Source organism: Gigantopelta aegis, chromosome 4, assembly GCF_016097555.1.
Source record: "Gigantopelta aegis isolate Gae_Host chromosome 4, Gae_host_genome, whole genome shotgun sequence".
Taxonomy (NCBI): domain Eukaryota; kingdom Metazoa; phylum Mollusca; class Gastropoda; order Neomphalida; family Peltospiridae; genus Gigantopelta; species Gigantopelta aegis.
Genome location: NC_054702.1, coordinates 18,199,918 through 18,225,247, shown reverse-complemented (window position 1 = coordinate 18,225,247; position 25,330 = coordinate 18,199,918). Strand labels below are relative to the sequence as shown.

At 35.6% G+C, this 25,330-nt stretch overlaps 1 protein-coding gene across 2 annotated transcripts; it reads left to right on the top strand.

Moving 5' to 3' along the window:
- The first annotated feature begins 3,793 nt into the window (after window positions 1-3,793).
- On the top strand, window positions 3,794-23,526 carry LOC121369628 (autophagy protein 5-like). 2 transcript variants are annotated; one of them, XM_041494657.1, is made up of 8 exons: window positions 3,794-3,824; window positions 8,991-9,137; window positions 11,424-11,551; window positions 11,839-11,917; window positions 16,149-16,311; window positions 17,989-18,080; window positions 19,558-19,666; window positions 20,264-23,526. In XM_041494657.1, exons 2-8 carry the CDS (start codon window positions 9,027-9,029, stop codon window positions 20,404-20,406), a joined length of 825 nt encoding a protein of 274 aa, XP_041350591.1. In that variant the 5' UTR covers window positions 3,794-3,824; window positions 8,991-9,026; the 3' UTR covers window positions 20,407-23,526. The 2 variants fall into 2 exon arrangements, with proteins under 2 accessions (XP_041350591.1, XP_041350590.1); XM_041494656.1 differs by having other exon boundaries at window positions 3,800-3,865.
- Window positions 23,527-25,330: the final 1,804 nt, after the last annotated feature.

Sequence of the window (25,330 nt, the reverse complement as noted above, 5' to 3'; positions counted from 1 at the left end):
TGGTTTTATATTGAAAACCTTGATACTGAAACCATGATAAAAGGAACAAAACTTTAATAAATTATTTGTTCTAGCTAGTGCACCGCAACTGGTATATCAAAGACCGTGGTATGTGCTATCCTTTGTATGGGATGGTGCATATAAAAGATCCCTTGCTACAAATGTAAAAATGTAGCGTGTTTCCTCTCTAAGATTGTATGTCAAAATTACCAAATGTTTCACATCCAAAAGTCAATAATTAATAAATCAATGTTCTCTAGTGGTGTCGTTAAACAAAATAAACTAAGTTTAATAAAATATTTATACTCAGATCAACATAAAGTGATACACAGACGATATTTAATTTATGTGTAGCTGCACTAAAAACAAATATAACAAATACATTTTTTTTTTTAAATGATGATACAGTAGCCTGACAACTATAACGTATATAGTAGTAATTCTACGAGTACAATATTTAAAATTATCTTCGTTTCAAAAATATATTGGTCTACTGCTTACCATTTGTCGATATATATATATATATATATATATATATATATATATATATATATATATATATATATATATATATATATATATATATATATATATATATATATATATATATATATATATATATATATATATACACACATACACACACACACACACACACACACACACACACACACACACACATACACATATACATATACATATATATATATATATATATATATATATATATATATATATATATATATATATATATATGGGTATTTCGCTGATATTTTCTTATAGAAATATTATGGCATGTGTATTAAGCATGTAGACAAATGACATATTGGCAACAACTGTAACAACTGTAACTGAAACAAGATATTGTTCAGATTGGGAATTTTAAAAATAAAATGTGGTTTTAAACAAAAAACCGATAGCCGATGATTAAGAAACCAATGTGCTCTAGTGGTGTCGTTAAACAAAACAAACTTTAACTTTAAGCATCGGAAGTCGCTACCGTAAGCTACGTAAGCTGTAGAACGTCTTCTTGGGTGCATGTACTGGCGCGCTATAAAAGTGGCAGTCCTCTTAGACTGAGTTGGAATCATAACATCGCGGTCAAGACCAGCTCTCTCTGTAGATAAAGCACCTGACAGTGAGTCATGACTGCACATCCTCACACGTCACAACTATCACAATTCCTTTTTGAATCAATATTGTACAGAGATGCGGTATTCAATATCATATGCCAATGGCAGATTTATAATCGGCATGTATGTTAGGACTAATGTAGACAAAGCACCCGACAGTGAGTCATGAATGCATACGTCATGACTATCATAATATTTTTTTGAATCAGTCTTGTAGATATATGCTAAAGTTAAACGTTTGTTTTGTTTAACAACACTACTAGAGCAAATAGATTAATTACTCATCGCCTATTGGATGTCAAACATTTGGTAATTCTGACTCTTAGTCATCAGAGGAAATCCGTTACATTTTTCCATTAGCAGCAAGGGATCTTTTATATGCACTTTCCCACAGACAGTAAAGCACATACCACGGCCTTTGTCCAGTTGTGGTGTATTGGTTGGAACGAGAGAAAAAATAATCAGTTAAATGGATTCACCGATGTGGTTCGATCTGTAGAGAGATGCGGTATTCGATATCATATGTCAATGGCAGATTCATAATCGGCATGTATATTTGACTTCTACCGGGTATTACAAGGGCGGCTGCAGGATTTTTTTAGAGAGGGCGTACTACATAAAAAGTGTGCAGGCACAGTATTCCAAAGCACATGCATTATGCGCTCGTATAAAGGCAGCGTCCTCCATAAACACCCTGTCGACCGACAAACTACTTCGACCCCATTATAGTGACAGACCCTAGTTTTTAAACACTACAGCGTATATATTTCACTATTCGAGCGGTTTTTGATAATTAAAATCAGGCATTACTTATAGTCCAGGAGTAATAGCTTACAACTGGCCAAACCTGAACAAATTAGTAACAACAAGAGTTGCATGATAAAACACATACCAAAAGTTCCCGCAAATCCACGAAGAGATAACACGGGAATTCAAGATGGCGTCCAAAATGGCCGCCATTATCTATTTTATCATATCTTTGCAACCAGTCATAGTAGAAAAGCAAAGCAAATGTCTAAACATAGGTTTCCAGACACAAGCAATGCAATGAAATCATTAATTACCTTATTTAAAATCTCACAAATTAAAAAAGTGGCCACTACAGCGGTCAATGTGTCCAATACAAAGCACAGTTTTTACGATTTTGTTATTTATAGCTTCCTATCGATTTTGTTCAGATGTGGTACTATTTTAAGCTATTACTCCTGGACTGTTCTCTTTTGATTTGGGGCCTATCCGGAATTTCAGAAGCAAGTAAGTAGTATACAGTTGTTTCAATTCATGCTGACAAGCCCATATATGATATCTAAACCAATTTTCACAGAAATGTATAAATTAACTGTGCAGTACTCTGCTGCATCATACTTGGTTGTCATCATCATCATCTTTATTATATCAAATATTCAGTCAAGTTGATGTGGTATACAAAGAGTGAATAATCAATCATAACCAGGCATCAGTACTGGTCGTGCAGGTGTTTAGTAGGGCCCATATGAGTCCAAAATATTGGACTCGAGTACTTGAGGGTCATACTCGACCCGGACTCTAGTACCCGACACCTACACTAGATGATAATGAGACTATGGAATAAAGTAAAATAGCTTTATGCATCGTAATTCCAGCGTTAAACATGGATGCCAAATCATACCATTGTATTGCATTGCAAAATATAGCAAAATGACGTAAAACTTATAATTAAATGAGAATGCTCTTCCTTGCACGGTGCTTGAACCTTAATTAGATATAGGCGTGTTAATATGTTATCCTCTCCTATCCTATCCTATTTTGTGCACGGGTACTCGAGTCTTATGAATGGACTCGAGTTGTTGGACTTGACTCGTGCTCGAGTGCTCAAGTACAATTTCAGTGGTTCTTATTCTAAAAGCCTTGGTCCTTAGTATTGCACGATTGACATGTTCATTTCTAGGGTGGATAGCGTATATGGATCATCGAGCTGGCTCGGGGTGGTATACATAGTAAACAGTCTCCAGGTAGGCTATTTGTATTGGCCGTGGTGTTTATCTCAAGTCCGGTGGTTCTTAGACTCTTATAACTATAAGTGCATAAGTGACATACATGCCCATTTTGGATGTGGATTAGCTTTTGGATTGTAGAGATAGCACTAATGGAAACGTATCTCGCTGTTTCCCCTGACACTTTGCTCAATTAGGTATATTCAGTGGAAGAACTCTACGCAAAATATCACCACGACCGTCCAGCAATACGTAGACCAAACAAGTTTCAAGTGCAAAAGACGGGACCGGACATGTATGTATTATAACAAACAAAATAAGTTTCACTGAGATTATACTGATGCACATGAACTATTTTCGTGAGTGTATATTATGCATAAGTTAAACAGTGCATTAAAAAAAAAATCAACACAGATGCCAAGTATCTTTCGGTTTATTTTGACAGAACTTGGATATGCATTATTACGAGAGAATCCATTAATTGTGTGGCCCTCAGTAGATCTTATAGCACCTTTTTTTTTCTTCTTTTTTTTTTTGGGGGGGGGGAGGGGGGCATATTTAGGTTGAGTACGTTTCGACATGTAGGCTGACTTTATATGATTATAGTACTGTATTTGGAAAAGTGACTTTAAAAAACCACTTTGTATTATTATCTCCCTTGTTTGCATCTTTGGCGTTCGAGAAACCAGAAAGTAAGAAGGCGGAAGTAATGTATTGTGTAATTTATTTTTTGTATTTGTAATGTCTATGAGTGTTACTGTAAGTGTGCTTTCCGTGTTTTGATTAATTTTAAATGTCGTTTTCATTTTCAATCACTAACTATACGGTTCTTACCTATAGTGCATGATGTTGTGATGACACTTTTTGAAAACGAACACATTTCACAGATTCATCGGAAGTAACAGAGTAAGGGGAGAGGGTAGTTCATCAAGATAAACCTCGACATACGCCGTACGTTCAGATTTATTTTAATGAACTAGCCTATGGGAGGGAATACAGGAGACACTGGCTCACCGTTGAAGATTATACATTTATGTATAAGTATAACTCCACACACACACACACACACACACACACACACACACGGTGACAGACACACAGTGACACACACTTCCATCTCATTCTTCTTCGTAGCTCGAGTAATCTCTAGCCATCCCCTAATTGGTATGTTGTAGGGGAGGGCTAGAGAGGAATATGTGTAATACTTCAGCAATGTGTCATGTGTTGCACACACTTTGTTCTGTCTCCACAAGAAATAGCCTGAGTACTCTTGACTGTAAGAGAGCTAGATGGACATTTGGACATAAATACGCTCTCATTACAGTCAGAGACCAAGCTATGTATTTTTTTCGCAATTCCCGACAACCAAAAAGTTGGCAAAGATTTCAGCATTAATACCACAACAATCCTATGTTTGACGTCAAATACTTTTACATCGATCATTTTCGAGTTAACTGATTAAAAAAATCCACATATTAATCACTAATACACATACTACAGAAAGAAATCCGACAGCACCCACATTCAGCTACGCTTTGTGACACTCCGTCGCAAGAATTACAAAGCTTGGTGACCTATTTCGTGACAGAGATCACGTAATTGCCCACTGGGCAATTTCGCCTTGTGCAACAGTTTCAGAGGCCGTCCCATACCAAGCGACGTTACAACATGGAAGAGTTGGCTAATGATTTCCTCTCTAACACAGTGATAAAATTACCAAATATTTGACATCCAATAGCCGATGATTAATGAATCAATGTGCTGTAGTGGTGTCGTTACACAAAACAAACTTTTTTTGATGATTGTCAGGCACTTGTCGTTTTGAGACGGCCCCTGGAAGACGGAATGGCTGAGTGGGCGATCTTGTGACGCATCGTCACGATATAGGTCGGCGAACTTAGAATTCTGCTGTCCGGAGTTCGCCAAAGCTTAGCTGAATGTGGGTGCTGTCGGGTTTCTGTCTGTAGTGTGTGTATTAGTGATTAATATCTGAATTTCTTTTAATCAATCAACTCGAAAATGATTGATTTAAAGGTATTTGACATCAAACATAGGATTGTTGTGGTATTAGAGTGGAAATCTTTGCCAACTTTTTGGTTGTTGGGCATCGGGCCACCGTATCCTAGAAGGCCTGGCTAGATGTTACTGTAGCTAGCTCCTTCCCATGTCTAAAGTTAATGTCTGAACCACATTGTTGACAGCTACCATAAATTACTCTCCTATCTTGTCTTACCTTTATATGCCCCAACACTTTGTCCCATTGTAATGGCATATATTCCGATTCTAAACCTTAGGACAGGGTTATCCAGCTTTTGCACAGAGTTAGAAAAATCTGTCTGACCCGAGGGCTAGATAAATCTGTCCAACCCGAGGGCTAGACGATTTCTACATACGCGTGATGTCATACCTTATGTTTTACGACAATTGACGTCATACCTCATGTTTGTTAAAATTGTGTTTGCCATATCACTTTTTAAAAATTTATATTTTCAACTTTACATTTATTGGTAAGTTGAACATTACATAAGGTGGACTATATTTTTCCGTGTATGATTAAATGAGTTTGCTGGTGAAATGTATACATATTGTTCTACAATAAACAGACCTTGCTTACAAAATTAATGTTAAATGGGCAAGAAAAAGAATCAATCACTGTTATGATGTATAGATACGGCAGTTCCAACCCTCGAGACAAAATGTTTTTGTAAAGGTCTCAGTAAACCTTAACCCTCACAAAACTAGCCCACCAGACCAGAACCAACTACAATTTACTAGCCCACAATAATTTCTACTAGTCCGCCAGTCTATAAAATAATATATTATTAATAATATTATAATATATACAGTGTCTTCACTTCAAATGATATATATACATGTAGATATATTGACAAAACAACATTAAGAACACCTGGTAAGTGATCAACATCACGTGGCAAACAAAATCAAAAAGACAGATCGCCCGTCGGACTGGTAATTTCATTTTTCAACTCGTCTGTCAGAATTTTTACTCGCATTTGGCGAGCAGGCAAGTACTTTCTGCACCCCTGCTAGATGGTAACCATGTCACCTATATCGACTTCGCTGCAATCTCCTAGTACAAAAAGCATGTAGCTAGGCTGCCATTTTGCTTTTTATGGAATAATGGGTGGAATGATGTGATGCAATCTAACAACATCATGACATGATTGTGTTATGGTATAGGCTAGCCCGAGTACACTGCCGATCGAGAGCTAGACGGACATTTGGATAGTTATGACCGCTCTCTGCCATCAGAGATAACTGTATAGCAAAAACAAATATTTGATCTGTTTGGTATCACATATATATGGAACAGAATGAGAGAGACACCCAAATTAAATTACCTTATTGGAAATTTGACTTTCTGGGGGGGTTTTGTTGGTATTCTATGGGGTGTTTTTTGTTGGAATAACTACTAAATATATGAGTAGATACAGTAACTTGTTAAGTTTTGTTTATTTAATATGTTTAAGATTTTAGGACTGATGGTATACAGCCAATTGTGGATAAATGAATGAACAGGGCTCGAACTTAATGATGGAAATTGCCATATAAATTGCCGTCGGTTGGGGGTGTCACCGATGGCACCTTTGTGCCACCAGATAAAAATGACTGCCGTCGGTAAAGCTCCTCACCGACGGCAAAATGTATAAACGCGTATGAACATTATCTGCCAGTATTTAACAGGGAATTTTGGGTGCTGGTTGGAGTTAATGGGCGTTTAGTTAGTACCATGCGATGGAACTATATTTAGTCATGCGCGTACCATGTGTTGTATAATATACATTCTCACTGCATTTTGCCTCCTTGCTTTCGTGTTATGCTGCCCCTTTTGACGTTTGGCAGCCCCATTGGTTGTTTCTGTGCCCCTTTTTATTTTTCGGGAAATCCTGTTATAATTTACAGCACCCAGCCCCACTATTTCAAAATGTACTTTTTCACACTGAAAAACATTGATCAGTCTGCACACTGAACATCAAAGGAAACAAGCTGCGTTGTGTGTGTACAAAAGTGCAACTGACGAAAAACTTCAGTAGCTTACAGCAATTACCGTAACATAATTTAACACTATTTTTAACAGCCTCCGTGTTCTGTCCCATACCAGTATCCATTTGTATGTTTGATACACAATAAAAGTTTTATTTTATTTTCACAATGAAAACTTTTTATTTTTATTGTTTCGGCAATCTCCAACTGAAAAAAACACTTATTTGGTGCCAAATTTGTCACGTGATCAGAACGGTCATTCTTTCTTTTGTGTCTACTAACTCGTGTCTGATATTTTAACCTCAGTTGCAAATTTAATTGGTCGTAACTGATGATTTTGACTTGCTGTCATTTGTTTATTCAGCAATTCCTTATAAAAGATTAGAAACGTTTAATTTTGTTGAGGGGGGTGATCACCGCTTATAAAAACGGAAGTTGTAGTGTTCATTATTAAAATTATTTATCTTGGGTGCCAAACGATATATATACTGCCTTTACAAAAACGAAACTACTTTTTATCAGCTGGCAATATCAATGCAATCGATTCACTCGATTACCCGGTAAGATGGAAATAAAAAGAACAGAAAAATGTTATCCCAAGGTAGGAAATCGCTTAAGAAAATCTTTTTATTATTTTTGAGATATATCTTAAAATCTTTATTAAAATAATAATATTAAAAGTTTGATCGGTTTAGCAAAATGAATACCCATGAATGTCAGACTGACATTCCATTTTAACTGAACTACGTTTAACTAACAGTACACAAGAGATTGTACATCGTACCAACTTTTCAGTACCAGATACTGAGGGGCAAAATAAGGGATAGGTATTTCCTCAATGTTGACCATGTCTTTTTTTGCTTTTAAGGGTTTGGTTTGTTTTTTGTTTTGGGGGGGGGGGGGGGGGGGGGGGGTTAAATGGTGGGTGCGGAATGCGCGACCATCCTACTTTAATTTTCACCTAACGAGAACACTGTATAATAATGTCATCCATAGAACAATTTTCATGTCATATTCACTGAAAACATGAGCACCTTCGTCTCATTGTTTTGAGTAATAAAGTTGTTAAGTCCCTAGAGCATGTCTTATATAATTGTAAGCTGCTTATTGCCAACATCTTGACTTCATAAAAAAGAATAAAGTGGGGTGATAAAGGACATAATGTGTTATAATAACATGGTTACAAAATACTTTCTGTTAGAGAAACATCTAAAGGTACATAATATTAGTTAATAAAATACACATGAACTTCAAAATCTAAATCAGTTAACATTTTATAGGTGATAAATTATCAGATTTTGGTACTTATACCAAAATCTGAAAAACATAAAATTCTGAATTAAAAATAAAATCTTTGTGAAAATAAATTGCATAAATAAAACATTACATGTATATGCAGATAATTAGAATATATTTATATTATCTGGTTATACATATCACTTAGGTATTTATAACTATTTGCAAATTCATGTCCTTAAATAAACATTTTACTTACTAGCAGTCACAAATGCCCCCAAACCATATGACATCATCACAAGTGCAAAAAGCCACAGCAATGGCCATGTATTTGATAAACTATAATTTTCCTAACTAACTGGAATTTGACACCATCTAGATACACTTTAATTTAGATAGATCCACAAATGAGTAAAATTCTTTTCAATAACAGCCCTCTGCATTGTGACCGATTGGGTCGCATATGCAAAAAAAAATTTCATTTGGCGACTAAAACATACTATCTATATAAAAAATACAAGTAGGTGCCATCTGGCTCCTAGGTGGAAAAGTTAATGTAGAGGCCTGAATAATAGATAGTGAGCATGGACATTTTTGTTGATTTGGAATGGAATGGCCCCTTACTTTGTGATTTTTGTTTCAGTAACAAGTTGTGCGTGATGAATCGCCGATAGTTGATATGGCCGATGACCGAGAGATTCTGCGAGAAGTGTGGGACGGCCGTGTTCCAGTCTGTTTCACTCTGGCAGATGAAGAAGTCCAGACTGTAGAAACTCCAGATTCATTCTATGTAATAATTCTCGTTATACTCCATTTGTGACTTTGTCCTTTTGTTTTTAAAGTACATATGCATATGTGGCTATTTGTATGTGTGCATGTCTCAGGCCCTTAGGAACAATATCTGGAGTTGGGGTGGGGCCAACAGGGCTCGAAATAGGATGTAAAATATGGCCTGCTACAGAATAAAACATTGGCGTAATCCAGTTATGGGTTATGCAAAAACAAATTCAGGTGACCCATTTCATTTTTATTATCCATATGGTAATCATACGAAGCACATGTGTAATAACAAGTGTAATGACGTAGTTTTGGGAAGCGACGTCATAACATGACGTTGCTTCTCCAGTCCTATCTCAGACTGTGCATTTGAAATATGATGTCATTTCGTCATCTCCTTCAAGTTGTGGCTGAAACATTTTGAGTTGGTTCTTGTTATTCAGAAACAAAACAACAATAATAACATGGATAATAAAGAAATTATTACACTCGCGTGTGAGTCGTACTGATTTTACGAAACTCTTCTCAGGATTCATGTATTTCCCTTGCTCTCGCTTGAGCAATACAAAAATCCTGACACTCTTTTCGTAAAATCAGTACGACACACAAGCTTGTATAATAATCTATATTTGTGTAACCCATCATGACCATTTCAATGCACGAATGCAAAATGGGTTACACAAAGCTATGCTTATGCAAGTGACGTGTGAGCGAAACTATCGCTCTCACAATTTTCAGAGGCCTGCTGCTAAGAAAACATGTGGCCTGCTGGAAGTAAGAAAGGGCCAGGGTGAGGGGATGGTTTGGGACAGTGTTGGAAATTAGGAACTCTGAGATACAGTTTAGAGCATTATGGAATTAAAATATAACTGAATCACAAGCTAAACAGCAAATAAGATAACTGTCCAAACATCTGTCTCTTGAAAAATGACCAGTGATATTTTTTTTTGTACATATATATATACATGTATATATATATATATATATAGAGTTGGACCTAATTACATTGACCACATTCATCCCTGGGTCACTTTGTCATTATATCGAAATTGCTATTATAATATTTTTTTTGTTTAGCAACACCACTAGAGCACATTGATTTATTAATCACTGGCTGCTGGGTGTAGTTTTAATATATAGTCTTAGAGAGGAAACCCGATACATTTTTCCATTAGCCCCTGCGCGTGCTGTAACCTCACCGTGGTGTAGGGGTGTAACATTCTCTTTGAGAATGGCCAATACAGCACAAATCCCCTTGTTTTCTTCGGGATACAATTAAGGTTTTGAGTAAAAGTCAGTATCTATCTGTGATATTTGTATTTTTGCACAGTTCTCTACACTGTTTTTTATTTAAATCTTGAATTTTTATATTGATGTTGATCATCACTTTATTTGTTTGCATTACCATAGTTTGACACCCAATAGCCGATGTATTTTTCGTGCTGGGGTGTCGTTAAACATTCATTCATTCATTCATTCATTTTTCCATTAGTAGCAAGGGATCTTTTATATGTACCATCCCTCAGACAGGATAGGACATACCACAGCATTTGATATACCAGTTGTGGTGCACTGGCTGGAACGAGAAATACAATGTAGGACAATGGGCCCACCGAGGGGGACCAATCACAGATCATCATTAAATATATAATTATTAATCAAAGTGCATTCACTGTCATTCTAATCATTCTTTGGTTAAAGATATCTACTATTGATACCTACTTTATTTACATAATATCATAGAATAGTAGAGTTAATTGTTGAATGTTAATCCTTTACTTGAATGACTAAAGGCTTATTTTCAAAAGCAATACACGTCTACAGATTTAGCCGACATCGGTAACTCGGACATCATGTGATCAAGTCAGCTGGCAATGAGATCAAGGATTTTAAGTGGCTGTGTTTGTACTGCTAACGTCCTACGGCATCTGTGATTATGTAATGTCATTGTAAAGAGGTGTTTTCAGACGTCGGATGCGCATTTGTTCCCAAGTTGCTCTGTCGGTGTCAGAAGGTGTGAATTCCGGTGTAATGAACAGAATAACATTGATGTACATTTGTTCCAGACAATTTGTGATCAGATGGTGTAAATGTCATAGTAACGAGGTCTGACACACATACACACACACATTTTTAAACTTGACAGTGTACAATTACTAAAATACCTGGCATATACCATGGTAAAACAGTCTCCAAATGTCAAAACCAAAGCAACAGAAATAACATGCTAACTGCATCAAAAATAAAGCATAAATGCTGTCATTTACAGGTATGTTACTCTATTACATTTATGTTGTAGCTGCTGGTGCCAAGACAGAGTTATTTCCCCCTTGTTACCGACAAAGTAGTTCGCTATTTATCGAAATGGGTAAAAGAAGAGGATCAACAGGAGATGTGGTTAGAATATGAAAACCAGCCATTAAAGTGGTATGTATTAAACAGTTATTTTAAATCTATATTATAATTTATAACTAGGTCACTGCGACCTACATTTCATGCATTACTGCACATTAAAAGAAATCCTTGTTTGGGCAATATCTTTCATATCAATTTACATGCAACTTGGGATGACAGTGATTTGCATAGCATGACTTGGTCACCACAACCTACTTTTGATGGGCATATTGACGTATACCTCATCAGGACTTGTTTACCTTTCAGTTCTAACATTCCTTTCCTTTTTTGTTGTCATGGATGAAGTTTTGTTTCCACAGGCACTATCCTATTGGCGTTCTCTTTGACCTATATGGTGCTGATGCTTCTCTTCCATGGAATATCAAAGTACATTTCCAGGTAAAGTCATTTCTAGGTTATTTCTCAATCATGTACCATATTTTCTGGCCTATTACATGCACTGGTGTATAAACTGCACCCCTTGTTTTTAGACCAAGTTCCGACCTTTGACCTTTAAATAAGCTGCAGTTAAAATAAAGCCACAAACTTAATTACAGTTAATTATTGTTATATTTAATAATAATAAATAGATCCATTCTCCCTTAAATTCAAATAATAAATAATTGTTGATTGTGTAGCTTTTAGTTTTCATTTCACCTAATGGGTAAGTTTCGTAAACAAAACACATTGACAAACCCCACTATTTTTACGAAAAAATTAACAAGAACTTTGTAATGCGTTGTTCGTAATCTTGCATTAGTTGCAAGGAAAAAAATATGTGATAACATTTTATTTGTTCCAGTATGATTACAAAGCGTGAACCAAAAAAGGTGCACAAGTAAAAATTACTAGTACTCATTCGATTGTAAACACATGTTTCTCTGTAACCTAACTAGCGTGCCATGTGCAAAAATTACATATTCAAACTAGGTCGGGTCAGGCTGGATGGCCAGTGGCAGTGAACCGAAACAAAGCACGGTCCTGTTGATCATTTTATATTGTTTTATAACTTTTAAATGATGGCCTTTTTAAAAAAATATTTGCTGAGAATTATATATTTATAATATATATATATATAATTACATGTAATGAAATACAACAATGTTATGCTCTGTATAAATTAGCAGGCTAATTAGATTGGGAATGTCGACATGTAATACAAACATTACAGGTACTCTGATTGTGTGATTTTAATTTGCAAGCTTCGTACTGAACTTAAATTCTGATATATTAATTAAAAACATTACAAACGGGTAACAAACAGAGGCGTTAAAGATATCAAGAAACTGTTTTGATGTCATTGTTAAGGTCCGGCTTTTGCAATTGGCCGTAAATAGCCATGACATTATAATTCAGAGCTCTCAAGTTGGAACTTTCGCAAGGAGTGAGATTTTGTCTGGTCAGAGTCCAACATCTTGAATCCGAATAAACCGGCGTGGGAAATAAGCACGCTGACAATTGGTCACGGTTCGAGATTCTGACCAATAAACAACGTGGACACCTATTATATGATTTTAATGCCTTACAATGCTTAACCGGGCCGGCCGGCAGTCGCAGGCTTGTTTGTCGGTCGTCGAGATCGAATGAACAACAAAAAATACATATGTATAATTTGTTTTTGCTATAATGTTTAAAATAAGTGAGAAAATCATGTACCGGCGTGACACGACGTTCAGATGTGTGAGTCTCACGCCGAATGCATGAGACTTGACAGCACTGTTGTAATTGTATCATGTAACATTGTTTAGGCTGCCACTGGCTTTTTATCTGCAATACTGAATATGCAATTGGGGTATGTTTGCTACAAACTACAACATTACTTTGTATAATATGAGGTGAGTTACTTCATTTTAAAACATCAGACAAACACATCTGATGCACTACTAACAATAAATGTTACAGAAATCAAACTAAGAAACTTTGCAGTCGAGTCTATTTTTGACACCGTAAGTATTACAATACACAAGTGTTGTATTGTCTCTAGCCTGACTGGACTACTAATAAAGATCCATTCCATCGTAATACTTCAGTCCCAGTCATTTGATATGCTACATGTATATTATTATGAGAATTTTAAAAAAAGAAGTGTGGTTTATACGCAGTGCGGTTTCCATAAAATTCATAAATAAACCACACCGTTTTATAAACCACACCTTGCAATTTACAGTTAAAAAAAAGTAGCGGCTTATATGCCGAAAAATACGGTATTACCGTACCTGAACTTTGATTGTCCAAAAGCCAGCCAGCCTATGTGATGTAGTGGTTAAGCCATAATGCTGGTAGTTGTTTGGTTCACATCCCTCACCCATCGGTTTTGATGGCTTATTGTCAATGGTACATCTTTTTCTTCTCTCTCTCTCTAACAATTTACGAACCATTAACCCGTGTGCTTGAACCATAATTGGATATGGAAATAAATTAAGTGTCCAAGGAAAATGAAGTAGTTTGGTGAGGCTAACCATGAGTTAGCAAAGCATACTGATAAAAAGAAGCAAGGGAACACATATTAAATAGTGTCAATAATTACTGACTGCAGCCAAAACCCTCATCCACAGTGTCAGGAGGTAAACATGTTACTGACACCGGCTGTACCGACATTCAATCCCACATTCATCTCAGGATTTTATATAGACGTAACTACTCTCCTAGTGATTTAACTGTAATCTCAAATACCAGTACTATGTTTTACCTTATTTCATTCCATCAGTGTACATGTATTTATAAAGATAATTACTAGTTAATGATGTCGGATATCTGCTTTATCCTGTGAAGGTAAGAATGAGAAATTCTGTGAGGCTCTGCTGAGCGGAATCTCTCATTTGGCCGGAACAGGATAAAGCAGATATCCGACACCATTAACTACAAGGTAGTTAGTATCTTTATCCTGCAGACCATAAAAATATTGTACGATGACCTAAAGGTCAAATGAGTGATTTTGTAATGTAGCTATGTGTGTGACATCACATGAGTGACCTCAAAAGTCCTATTCTGCTAGTAGCAGGATAAGACTTTGCTTTATCCGTCATCACATTCTGTCAATAGAAATGGAGGCTGCAGGATAAATTGTAAATATGGTTTTTTGTTAGTTTCAAATGGATACCGTAAGCATTTGCCGATCAATATTTAAGTTGTTTTTTTCAGTCAGTTTTACACTAACTGGAAATCTAGTTTTCAGATATTCTTTTAACCACTGGTAAAGGGGTGTTCTGAATGTGGCTTACCGGCCTCGGTTGCGTCGTGGTTATGCCATCGGTCTACAGGCTGGTAGGTACTGGGTTCAGATCCCAGTCAAGTCATGGGATTTTTAATCCAGATACCAACTCCAAACCCTGAGTGCGTGCTCCGCAAGGCTCAGTGGGTAGGTGTAAACCACTTGCACCGACTAGTGATCCATAACTGGTTCAACAAAGGCCATGGTTTGTGCTATCCTGCCTGTGGGAAGTGCAAATAAAAGATCCCTTGCTGCCTGCCATAAAAGAGTAGCCTATGTGGCTATAGTGGGTTTCCTCTAAAAAACAGTGTCAGAATGACCATATGTTTGACGATGTTTAAAATAAAAAATCAATGTGCTCTAGTGGCATCGTTAAATAAAAAACAAACTTTAACTTCAATGTGGCTTGTAGTAACAGTTGAGCTATACTGGAAAAACTGCTATCGATTTTAGCAAATTAAAAGTCCAAACCACATTGCTAACAACCACAATAAATTACTCTCCTACCTTTAATTACCATTAGATTTCCCCCATATTTTGTACACACATAAATAAAAAAAAACCCATTATAATGACACATGTTCCACATATTAGATTGCAACCGTGTCATCAATATCGACTTAGCTGAGATCTCATTGGACAAAAGCATGTAATTTTTCACCATCAGCCATTTTTTTTTTTTTTACAGAATACTCTTTAAGAGGAATGAAAGCTTTCAAATTATGTGACGTAATTAATCTGATGTCATGATGATTGCTTTATACCTTGGCGCATGTCATAAAGTTTTTATATTACATCGCATCCTTCCATCTCTCTTGAAGAGTATTCCATAAAAAAGCAAAATGGCAGCCAGCCAGAAATTGCATGCTTTTTGTCCTAGGAGATCTCAGCGCAATCAATGTTGTTGGTAACATAGTTACAGTCTAGTATATGGAATCTGTATCATTATAATGTTTTGAGGTTTTTTCACTATTTGGATCTGGACAAACTGTGGGTAAGATCTAACAGTAATTAAAGGTACATGTAGGAGAGTAATTTATCATAGTTGTGGTGCAGACTTTAGAGTTCTACGGGTGGGATTGTTTTAGAGTACTACAGTGCATAATGTCACTTTCTATTAACTAATGTTTAAACCATTGGGTCCAGAAGAAAAATGTCATTACACTTTTATCGGTTATGAAGCATGAAGTCTGTTCCATTTTAGAAACAAAGATATATATTCCTAATTCTGTTTATTTATCACCATTATTATATAGAGGATAATAAATGAGTTACCAATTAAGGTCAAATCATCCAATAGTAGTGTGTATTACATCAATGCAGAATTTTTCTCACTGAGAAAATATAAAAAATATTTTCTTCGTTATGAGTGATTGCTGGGGTAATAAATAATGACTGGTTTGTGGGTTTTTTTTAAAGGATTTCCCAGAAGATGAACTCCTGCACTGCTCCTGCCTGAAGGCTGTGGAGTCTCACTTCATGTCCGTCTTAAAAGAGTCTGACGTGCTCAAACATCGAGGACAAGTGATGAACAACATGCAGAAGAAGGACCACAAGCAGCTGTGGATGGGTTTGCAGAATGGTATAAACCTCACAGTGCAAGATGTACAGGGAAATGTAACCAGTGTGACACGCACATGTCATAATAATTTCACATGCAAAACAAATGATGTAATTTTGGGAAGCGTCAGAACATAATGCAGCTTGCCCAGTCATTTTGATGTAATTTTGTCGTCTCCTTCTAGTTATGTTTGAAACGTTTTGACATGGTCCTTGTTATTCATAAAAATAATATTAATAATGTGGATAATAAAGAAATTATGCTAATTTTATGAAACTTGTGTCAGGATGCATGTATTATGCTTGCTCTCGCTCAGGCAATACAAGAATCCAGACACTCCTTTTTTAAATCAGTACGACACACAAGCTTGTATAATGATGTCTATGTCCTCCAACCCGCCTTGCTGCTGTAGTAATTAAGAAGGCTTCTGAGCATTTAAAGTTGGCATAAAACATATGGGTTACACAAAAACAAATTCTGGAAACCAATTTCATTTATGTGTAGCCTGTAAATGTCCTAAATTTAATGCGTGAATTAAAAATGGGTTACACAAAACTAGATTGTTGTTCTCACAATTTTCAGAGGCCTTTTTAAGTCATTGACCTTAAGACTGATAGGTACTGGGTTCACATCCCAGTACTGACTGACTCCAGATTACGTTTGGGGGGTGTAAGGCCACTACTCTGATTTCTCTCTCATCCATTACCTCATATTGTAAACTGATTGTGAGTGTGTCCTGTATCGTGATTGGTTAATTACCTTCTTTTTCGGGATCAAATGAAACTAACACCCAGAAAGCTAATGACTTCATTAAAAGTGATGTCATTAGCAATTGGAACAGGCCAAGTTGACGGTTCAAGTGTCTGCAGTTAGATTATAGCCAGGGTTTTTTTTCAAGAAATAACAAATACAGGTATACAGTTACATGTAGTTCCGTAGAAAAACGGTTCAGTTTACAGTAGACATAACCATATAGAGTTTGTAGATTTGCGGGTGTTATCACCTATTTGATGCCTGCACATATTTCATTTTTAACCTTAGGCTAACCCCTTCGGTCAAAAATAACATTTGCAGGATCAAATAGACAATAACACCCGCAAATCTAAAAACTCCATATGGTTATCTCCTAATTGAACCATGTTCAGGCACTGAAATCAGTCGAGATCGGTTGTTCAGATTACTGCATGCCAAGAAGGACAAGAATGGTACTTAATTTTTTTACAAAATCCTATTAAGCAAAAGAAGCACCACCTAAATGTTGATAAATTGTTTTATTTAAATAACCAAAATATAAAGCGTCAATACAAAGGATTTTATACTAATAATAATGTGAATATATTTTTTGTAACCTACAGGTATAGGTCACCAGGCCCCTATTTGTGGTAACCTGTACACGAGTTATCAGACCCTATGCTTATTTCGATGCTTGCATGTCATGGACTGATAGCTGAGAGTGTGCCCCAGATATCATTCTTGATTCTTAATGGGATGTAAGAATGAAAAATTATGAACATTTAGTTGCTCTGGGTTTAAATTCATAACGCTTGCTCTTATAAATCTAATATCCTCCATTTTAAACTGTTTGCATAATAAATAGTATAAATATTGTATTTACTTTATGTATGTATAATAAATGTCTTAAATACATGTCTCATAATATATATATCTCATAATAAAAATAAGTGTTTATTTTTGTAGACAAATTTGAGCAGTTCTGGTCGGTTAATAAGAAACTAATGGAAATGACAACAGAAGATTCCTTCAAGTATATTCCTTTTAGAATTTATCAGGTAATTACTGTATAGATCTACCATAGCACAATCTGCATTACTCCTGCCATGTGACTCCACACCCATGAGTAAGTGGGATGTGTTTCACTGCTTGCATTAGTTACAGTTGGTCATGGGATCTAGTATTCTTGGTGGACCTGAGGAGTTTTTCTGTACTAAGCAGTGCTTCATGACTCGACCAACTGGGCTAAATCCCCAGTCCCCACCCCCACCCCCCAAGAAAAATATGTATATATATTTTTATTATAAACATGATATTGATATTTTTTAATTTGCAAATTATTCTAATAAGATAAATGTCTGTTACGTTCAGGTTATGGTACTGACAATTTGGGGTGTTTTGCCACTGAAATGTTACTGATATTGTTAATATAAATCAACATACAGTTAAAAAGATGATTTATGAATTTAGAAAAACCTTTAAATTGCTTAATATTTGGTGGTGAGTCTTTGGGAAAGTTATTTTGAAGAGATTTGTTTTTGGAATCAGTAGGACTTTAATTATCGATCATTGGTTATAATCAGCTTCTGATTTTGTGTCATAAGATCATGCACCCAGTGTTGTGTTAACCAGAATGGATCCTACTATGTAATATCTTTTTTGTATACATGAACAAACACCAATACCAACATATTTACATCATTTTCATTATGGTATGTAAACTGGAGGAACAATTACATTAAACATTTTCCCACACAATCAATTATGGATTTTTACAATTGATCATCACATCAACTGAAACAAAACAATCAATTTCGAAATATAATTGATCAATGGTACATTACTAGAAGAGGTAGCTGATGAAGGTAGCAGTGGGTTTTTTCATCCCCCACTCACTCACTCACTCTCTCTCTCTCTCTATCTCTCTCTCTCTGTCTCTCTCTCTCTCTCTCTCTCTCTCTCTCTCTCTCTCTCTCTCTCTCTCTCTCTCTCTCTCTCTCTCTCTCTCTCTCTCTCTCTCGTGGTGTCAGTCATAATTGGTATATAACTGAGCACTAGACACCATGGTCATTTTCTTCCTGCGCTCATGATACAGACTTTGTAAATTTACACTCATTTCAAATACAATTAGTAGATGTTAGTTCAGCTTTAAAAAGATATGATTATTAACATTAAAAAGTATTAATAATGTTTTGTTTGCAGTGCATGTTCAAAGTTCTTTTAAATATAATTAAAAAACTGAGAATTTCAACACATTCACAAAATTGTAGAAATGTATCTAGCAGTAGAATTATATTACCTCATACACCCTTTATTATTACATTTTAAAAATAATTTTCTCTCCTCCTTTTTGTTAAAATGCTTGTGTGGTCTTCATTCATTTATGCTTGACTGCGTCACTAAATAAAACATTTCATTCATTCATTTATGTATGATTTGTAAACAACTTTTTATGTCTGTTGGTCATCAGTAAAATAATTGATGTGCTTGAAATCACATTTGTTTAACATGTTGTTTTGTTTGGGGGGTTTTCAGCAGGAAAAACCTATGATCCAAAAGCTGTTCAGCCCAATAGATGTAATGGGCAACACACTGACCTTGTGTGACCTCCTGGCATTTGCTCTTGCAGATGTCTATACAGAAGGTGAGGACAGCGTCTCTTTAATTATCCGATGTTATTGATGTTGTATCATTTTTATCTCTCTTTGCTGACCCAGGATTGTTTGGTATTGGGCAGTACATTGAATTCAGTTGAATGATCAGATATAACCGGCCTCGGTGGTGTAGTGGTTAAGCCATCAGAGTTACAGCTAGTAGGTACTGAGTTTGTATCCCGGTACTGGCTCCCACCCAGAGCGAGTTTATTGACTCAATAGGTAGGTGTAAGGCCATTACACTGACTCTCTGTGTCACTCACTTACCACTAACAGCTAACCATTAACCCACTGGCCTGGACAGACAGCCCAGATCGCTGAGATGTGTGCCCAGAACAGAGTGCTTGAACCTTAATTGAATATAAGCTTGAAAATAAGTATTTAAACAACAAAAATTATAAGACTGGACACATTTTAAGGAGAAGAGAGGGAGGGGGGAGAGAGAGAGAAACAGAGAGAGAGAGAGAGAGAGACAGGGAGACAGGTAGGGAGAGAGACAGGTAGGGAGAGAGACGGAGGGAGGGAGAACTCTAATCTTATATGTATTTACACTGTTTTGAACCTAATGGTGTGTTTTTTTCTTACAGATTTTAAACATGAGAATAGATTTATAATCCAAGGCATTGAAACACCAGTACAAACACCGATTCTGTGGCTCAGCCAACATTTCAGTTACCCAGACAACTTTCTTCATATATGTGTTGTGAATAAAAACAAGGATGCAAGCTAGTGACATCATTTCCCTGTATAGTATAAAACAGTAATATATTTTGATTTCTAGTTCATGCTAGCCTTGTCTGGCTGAAATTCACTAAGTGTGTAAGACTCACGAATGAAGAGTGAAGTTAATGTCATACAAATGTTTAGTGTTTAGTATCATATGTAGTATTTTTGTAGTATTTCGTTTTGAAAATGTGAAGTCCTAGACTTTTGTTTTGCAGTGTAATTGTTTCTTTAAGCCAATGAAGTTGCTGATGTTATATCTTGTTTCATAATTAAGCTCAGAATTTCTAACCAAAGGTTCAGTATTGAAACTGTTATGTTATGATATTTCTCCAACGGTCTACTTTAAATATTTGTGTTTTCTAAAGTAATGTGTCAATTATTTTTGTGGAAAGGGAAGCAATATTTAGTTCTCAAATTTTAACCTGGAAGGAAAACCTAGCAAATAAGAAGCAATACTAGAAATCTATCTCAGAAGTAGATTCCTAATAAAGACATTATAACTGTTTTCAACATCAGTGTGGAAGATTGGAGTCACTCCTGAAAAAAGAAATTCCTGTTATATCTGAAATACTGTCAAAAATAAACTGAAAAGCAAAATCTGCTTGTAAGACTGATTTTTCAGAAAACAATTTAGCATTTTCAGCTGCTTGCTGTCTGCTATGTGTAAATTTCAAGCCTGGCGACATTGTTAGGTGTTTCTGCCGTAATCATAGATAATACCAGGATTTCTGAGGTTGATAGTAATGATCCGATAATGTTTGGTATGGTAGACATGCTTTGGAAAATGCAGGCACATATGCAGGTGGAGAGTTTCAGGGATCAAAACCCCTCTCTGTTCAAACAAATTTTAGTTTTGTTTTCAGTACATTTTCCTGGGAAATATGACTCGACCCCCTCCTCTTCCCCCCCCCCCCCCCCCCCATCTATAAACTCACTCACAAAGTCTAGACCCCCTGCTAAAATTCCTGCACAGGTGCCTGAAATGATGACATTGGCATTACGTACATCCATCATGATGGGGCGCAACCCTGGCCATGCTCTTATAAAACTAAATCTAGACTAATAGGCTCCATCATATATGGTCATATGGGATAGAAAAAGTACATTCTTGGTGTTGGAAATTTCTATCTGTGACGAGGGTTGCCGAGTCCCAGGGTCAAAATTTCCACCAACGAGGTTGTACTTTTTCAATCCCACATGACTGCATATGATGGAGTCTTTTTCTCCCATCCACTTGATAAATAAACCATTATTTTACACAAACAAACAAAGATGGCTGAAAAAGTTATTTCTTTATTTGACAACTTTATCATAAATAAACTACATTATTACATTTGCTGCATCTGTTTCATGTGTTAAATATATGACCTATTAAGTAATGAAGGTTTTAATAATAAAATATCAGTCTCAAACTAACTAATTTGCATTAACATGACGTCATATATATTACCAACAATGTAATACTCCCCAATTTAAACGTAATTATGTCATAGCCTATACAAGACAGATTTATTTCGTATGGGCTGTCGTCATGGAATGGGTCTGTCTTGCACAGCTAGGGAGAACACAGGCTGGCTACTATAGACATTAGAATGACAAAAAGAAATTGAATGTGTCAAAATTAATATTAAAGGAAGAATATTACAGCAACTTATTAAGAGGTCTATAAAAATAGTTATTAGCCAGGAGTAACTTGTGTCCAACAAGTGAAAATATACCTTTAAAACATTTGGGGCTGAATTTATTTGCCTGTTTTTCTTCAATGCTGGTCTTTAAGCATTGTAAATGTGTGTACAATGTAATTCAATGTAAAAAAACAACAACCAGGTTTTGTCAATTTTGGCCCATATTGATTTATTAAAAATTGAACAAAATATTTCCAAAATAGATCAATGGGTGTGTTGTTGTTTTTTCATTCCTCTTAGATGTCGTTAGAACAGGGTATATTTTTTTAACTATACACAAACACAATGGTGCTAAAAATACATATTGTTATAACATGTCGTAAATTGGGTTATTACTGTTTTTTAGCTAGGTACATTAGGTTATTTGCATGTCTGCTTGTATATTGCAAACAAAGTTGAAATATTTTTGTTTGTTTTGGCATTACTTAAAGCATTTAGCTTCTCTGTGGTATATTTAGTAATAATAGATTTATTTGTCATGGTTTACAGTTGAAGTGAATTGAGAAAGTGACTTATAATTACAGAAGCTTAGAAAGATTTACAGGTGTACAAATATGATTTATGTTATTCTTTTAGTTTAAAATATGTTGTTGATTTGAAAAACAATTATAGTCTAAAAATTATAAAACATGTTGGTGAAAAGTATTATACTCTAAACATGTCGTACAGTTTATACAGTACAAGAGATTGGATCATTATTATAAACGTGTGAATAAAAGTATCATAAATAACAATGGAAGTTATTCTGTACATTGAGCTTGTCAGTTTCTCTTGTGTTGGCATGATGTCATAGATCTGTATATAAGGGCATTATAACATGTGGTATATAATATTTACAGCACTCTATAATTTTAGCAACATGAATAATAACCATCTATTGGTATATAAATACAGTGAATGTTGTCTAAACTGGATTCAAAGGGAATACAAAGTGCTGGATTAGACAGATGTCTGCCAGGCTATTGCCGCTGGTAGGAACTTTAGAGATCATGCTGGTTTACACAGAAATCTGGATTATATAGATGCTTGTGTGGACAGTCTCCACTGTGTACAGTTATGATGTCATTCTGTCAATGTTAAAGGGACCAAGCCAAACAGTTCGAGATGAGCATGAAAGTTATTTGTGATAATTATGCCATAGAACTATTTCTGGACTAATAACATAACAGAAGTCGAAGTAATGATGTTTGATTGTATAAATATGGAAAACCATTTGAATTTTGAATCGATTCATAAAAGGCTAGAAAGCTATACCCAATGATTGTGTATATTTATAAAGGCTAGACAGCTATACCCAATGATTGTGTATATGTATAAAGGCTAGACAGCTATACCCAATGATTGTGTATATGTATAAAGGCTAGACAGCTATACCCAATGATTGTGTATATGTATAAAGGCTAGACAGCTATACCCAATGATTGTGTATATGTATAAAGGCTATAAATGATTGTGTATATGTATAAAGGCTAGACAGCTATACCCAATGATTGTGTATATGTATAAAGGCTAGACAGCTATACCCAATGATTGTGTATATGTATAAAGGCTAGACAGCTATACCCAATGATTGTGTATATGTATAAAGGCTAGAAAGCCTGTGCATGGATTCTGTTTGTTTATCAGTTGTTTGATTGTGTATATTTATAAAGGCTAGAAAGCCTATGCATGGATTATGTTTGTTTATCAGTTGTTTGAGTGTGTATATGTAATATGAACGTTTGTAAATAAATTTTACTATCTGAATAATTGTCTTATTCATCTGTGTTGGGAGGCGGGACCTAGCTCTGCTGTAAAGTGCTTCATTGATGCCCAGCCAATCTGGGATTGATCCCTGTCTGTGGGCCCACTGGGCTATTTCTCATTCCAACCAGTACTCCATGACTAGTATATCAAAGGCCATGGTATGTGCTATCCTGTCTGTGGGATGGTGCATATAAAAGATCCCTTGCTACTAATGGAAAAAATGTAGCAGGTTTCCTCTCTAAGATTATATGTCAGTATTACCAAATTAATAAATCAATGTGCTTTAGTGGTGTTAACCAAAACAAACTTTACTTACATCTGTGTCGGTATAGGGAATACTGAATGGAATTGTATTGTGAGTCCATCACATACGAGGGATGCGTTCACGCTTATGTGATTTGACTTTATATTATAAAGTTACAAATGCTAAAATTTATATAATACTTTTTTGAGTAATGAAGTACAAATGTCCATAAATCTTAATCTTACAAAATATTTTACTTGTAAAATGGCTCAAAACCTACCCCACCCTGGGTTAAAGCGATTTGTTTTTAATGTATTTCCGGGTGAGTATGACCAGACCTCCCCACCCTAGAAAGTTTGCTTGCCAGTCTAGACCTCTTTCCTGTATCATTTGCTGACCAACTCCCCCACCGCCACCCGTCTCGTACGCTTACGGCTTCAAAAGACTGTGGTGTGCACTATCCTGTGTGGTGATGCATAAAAAAGAAAGTAACTAATGTGGTGGCGACAGCGGGTTTCCATTGTAATGTCTGACACCATACATATATAGATTTAAAAAGTATATTGAGTACGTTTGTTTCGTTTTTCTTTTCTTTCTTTCTTTCTTTCTTTTTTTCTTTCTTTCAAAGTCCACACTAGATCAGTATTGATTAAAGAGGAATGGATATTGTATATGAGCATTGGGGGAAACCGGACTACCATCCCATATTCGATCCCTATGTAGGTACGATATAGTAGACTTGGCCAGCATAGAGAAAAAAAAAATCTCCCAACACAGTGTTACTTATATGATGATTGTAATAGCTTCATAATTAATGCTAACAACTTTTAAATACAAATACACTGAATGATGTCAATTTTACAAACCACAACTGCTGCAACTAAGCTTGCAGCTGCTATAAAGACAATATATACATGTACATAGTAAACTCAGAACTTCAGAAGGGTGCCATAACAACAAAGATAGCTTAGGAAAATACAATATTTATGATATTGTTTATTGTAAATCATGTGCGTAATAAAAATGTATGAACATTATATAATTTGTCGGTAGAGTGCTTGCCTGAGGTGTTTGCGTGTAAGGATCGAACCTCATCAGTAGAATCATTCTTTGATTGGGTTTTCCAACCAGTGTACCACGACTGATGTAATTCAAATACTGTGCTATGTATATTTGCTGTCCTGATTGTGGGAATGTATGTATAAAAGTTCCCTTGCTGCTAATGGAAAACATTTAGCGCGCTTCCTCTAAGT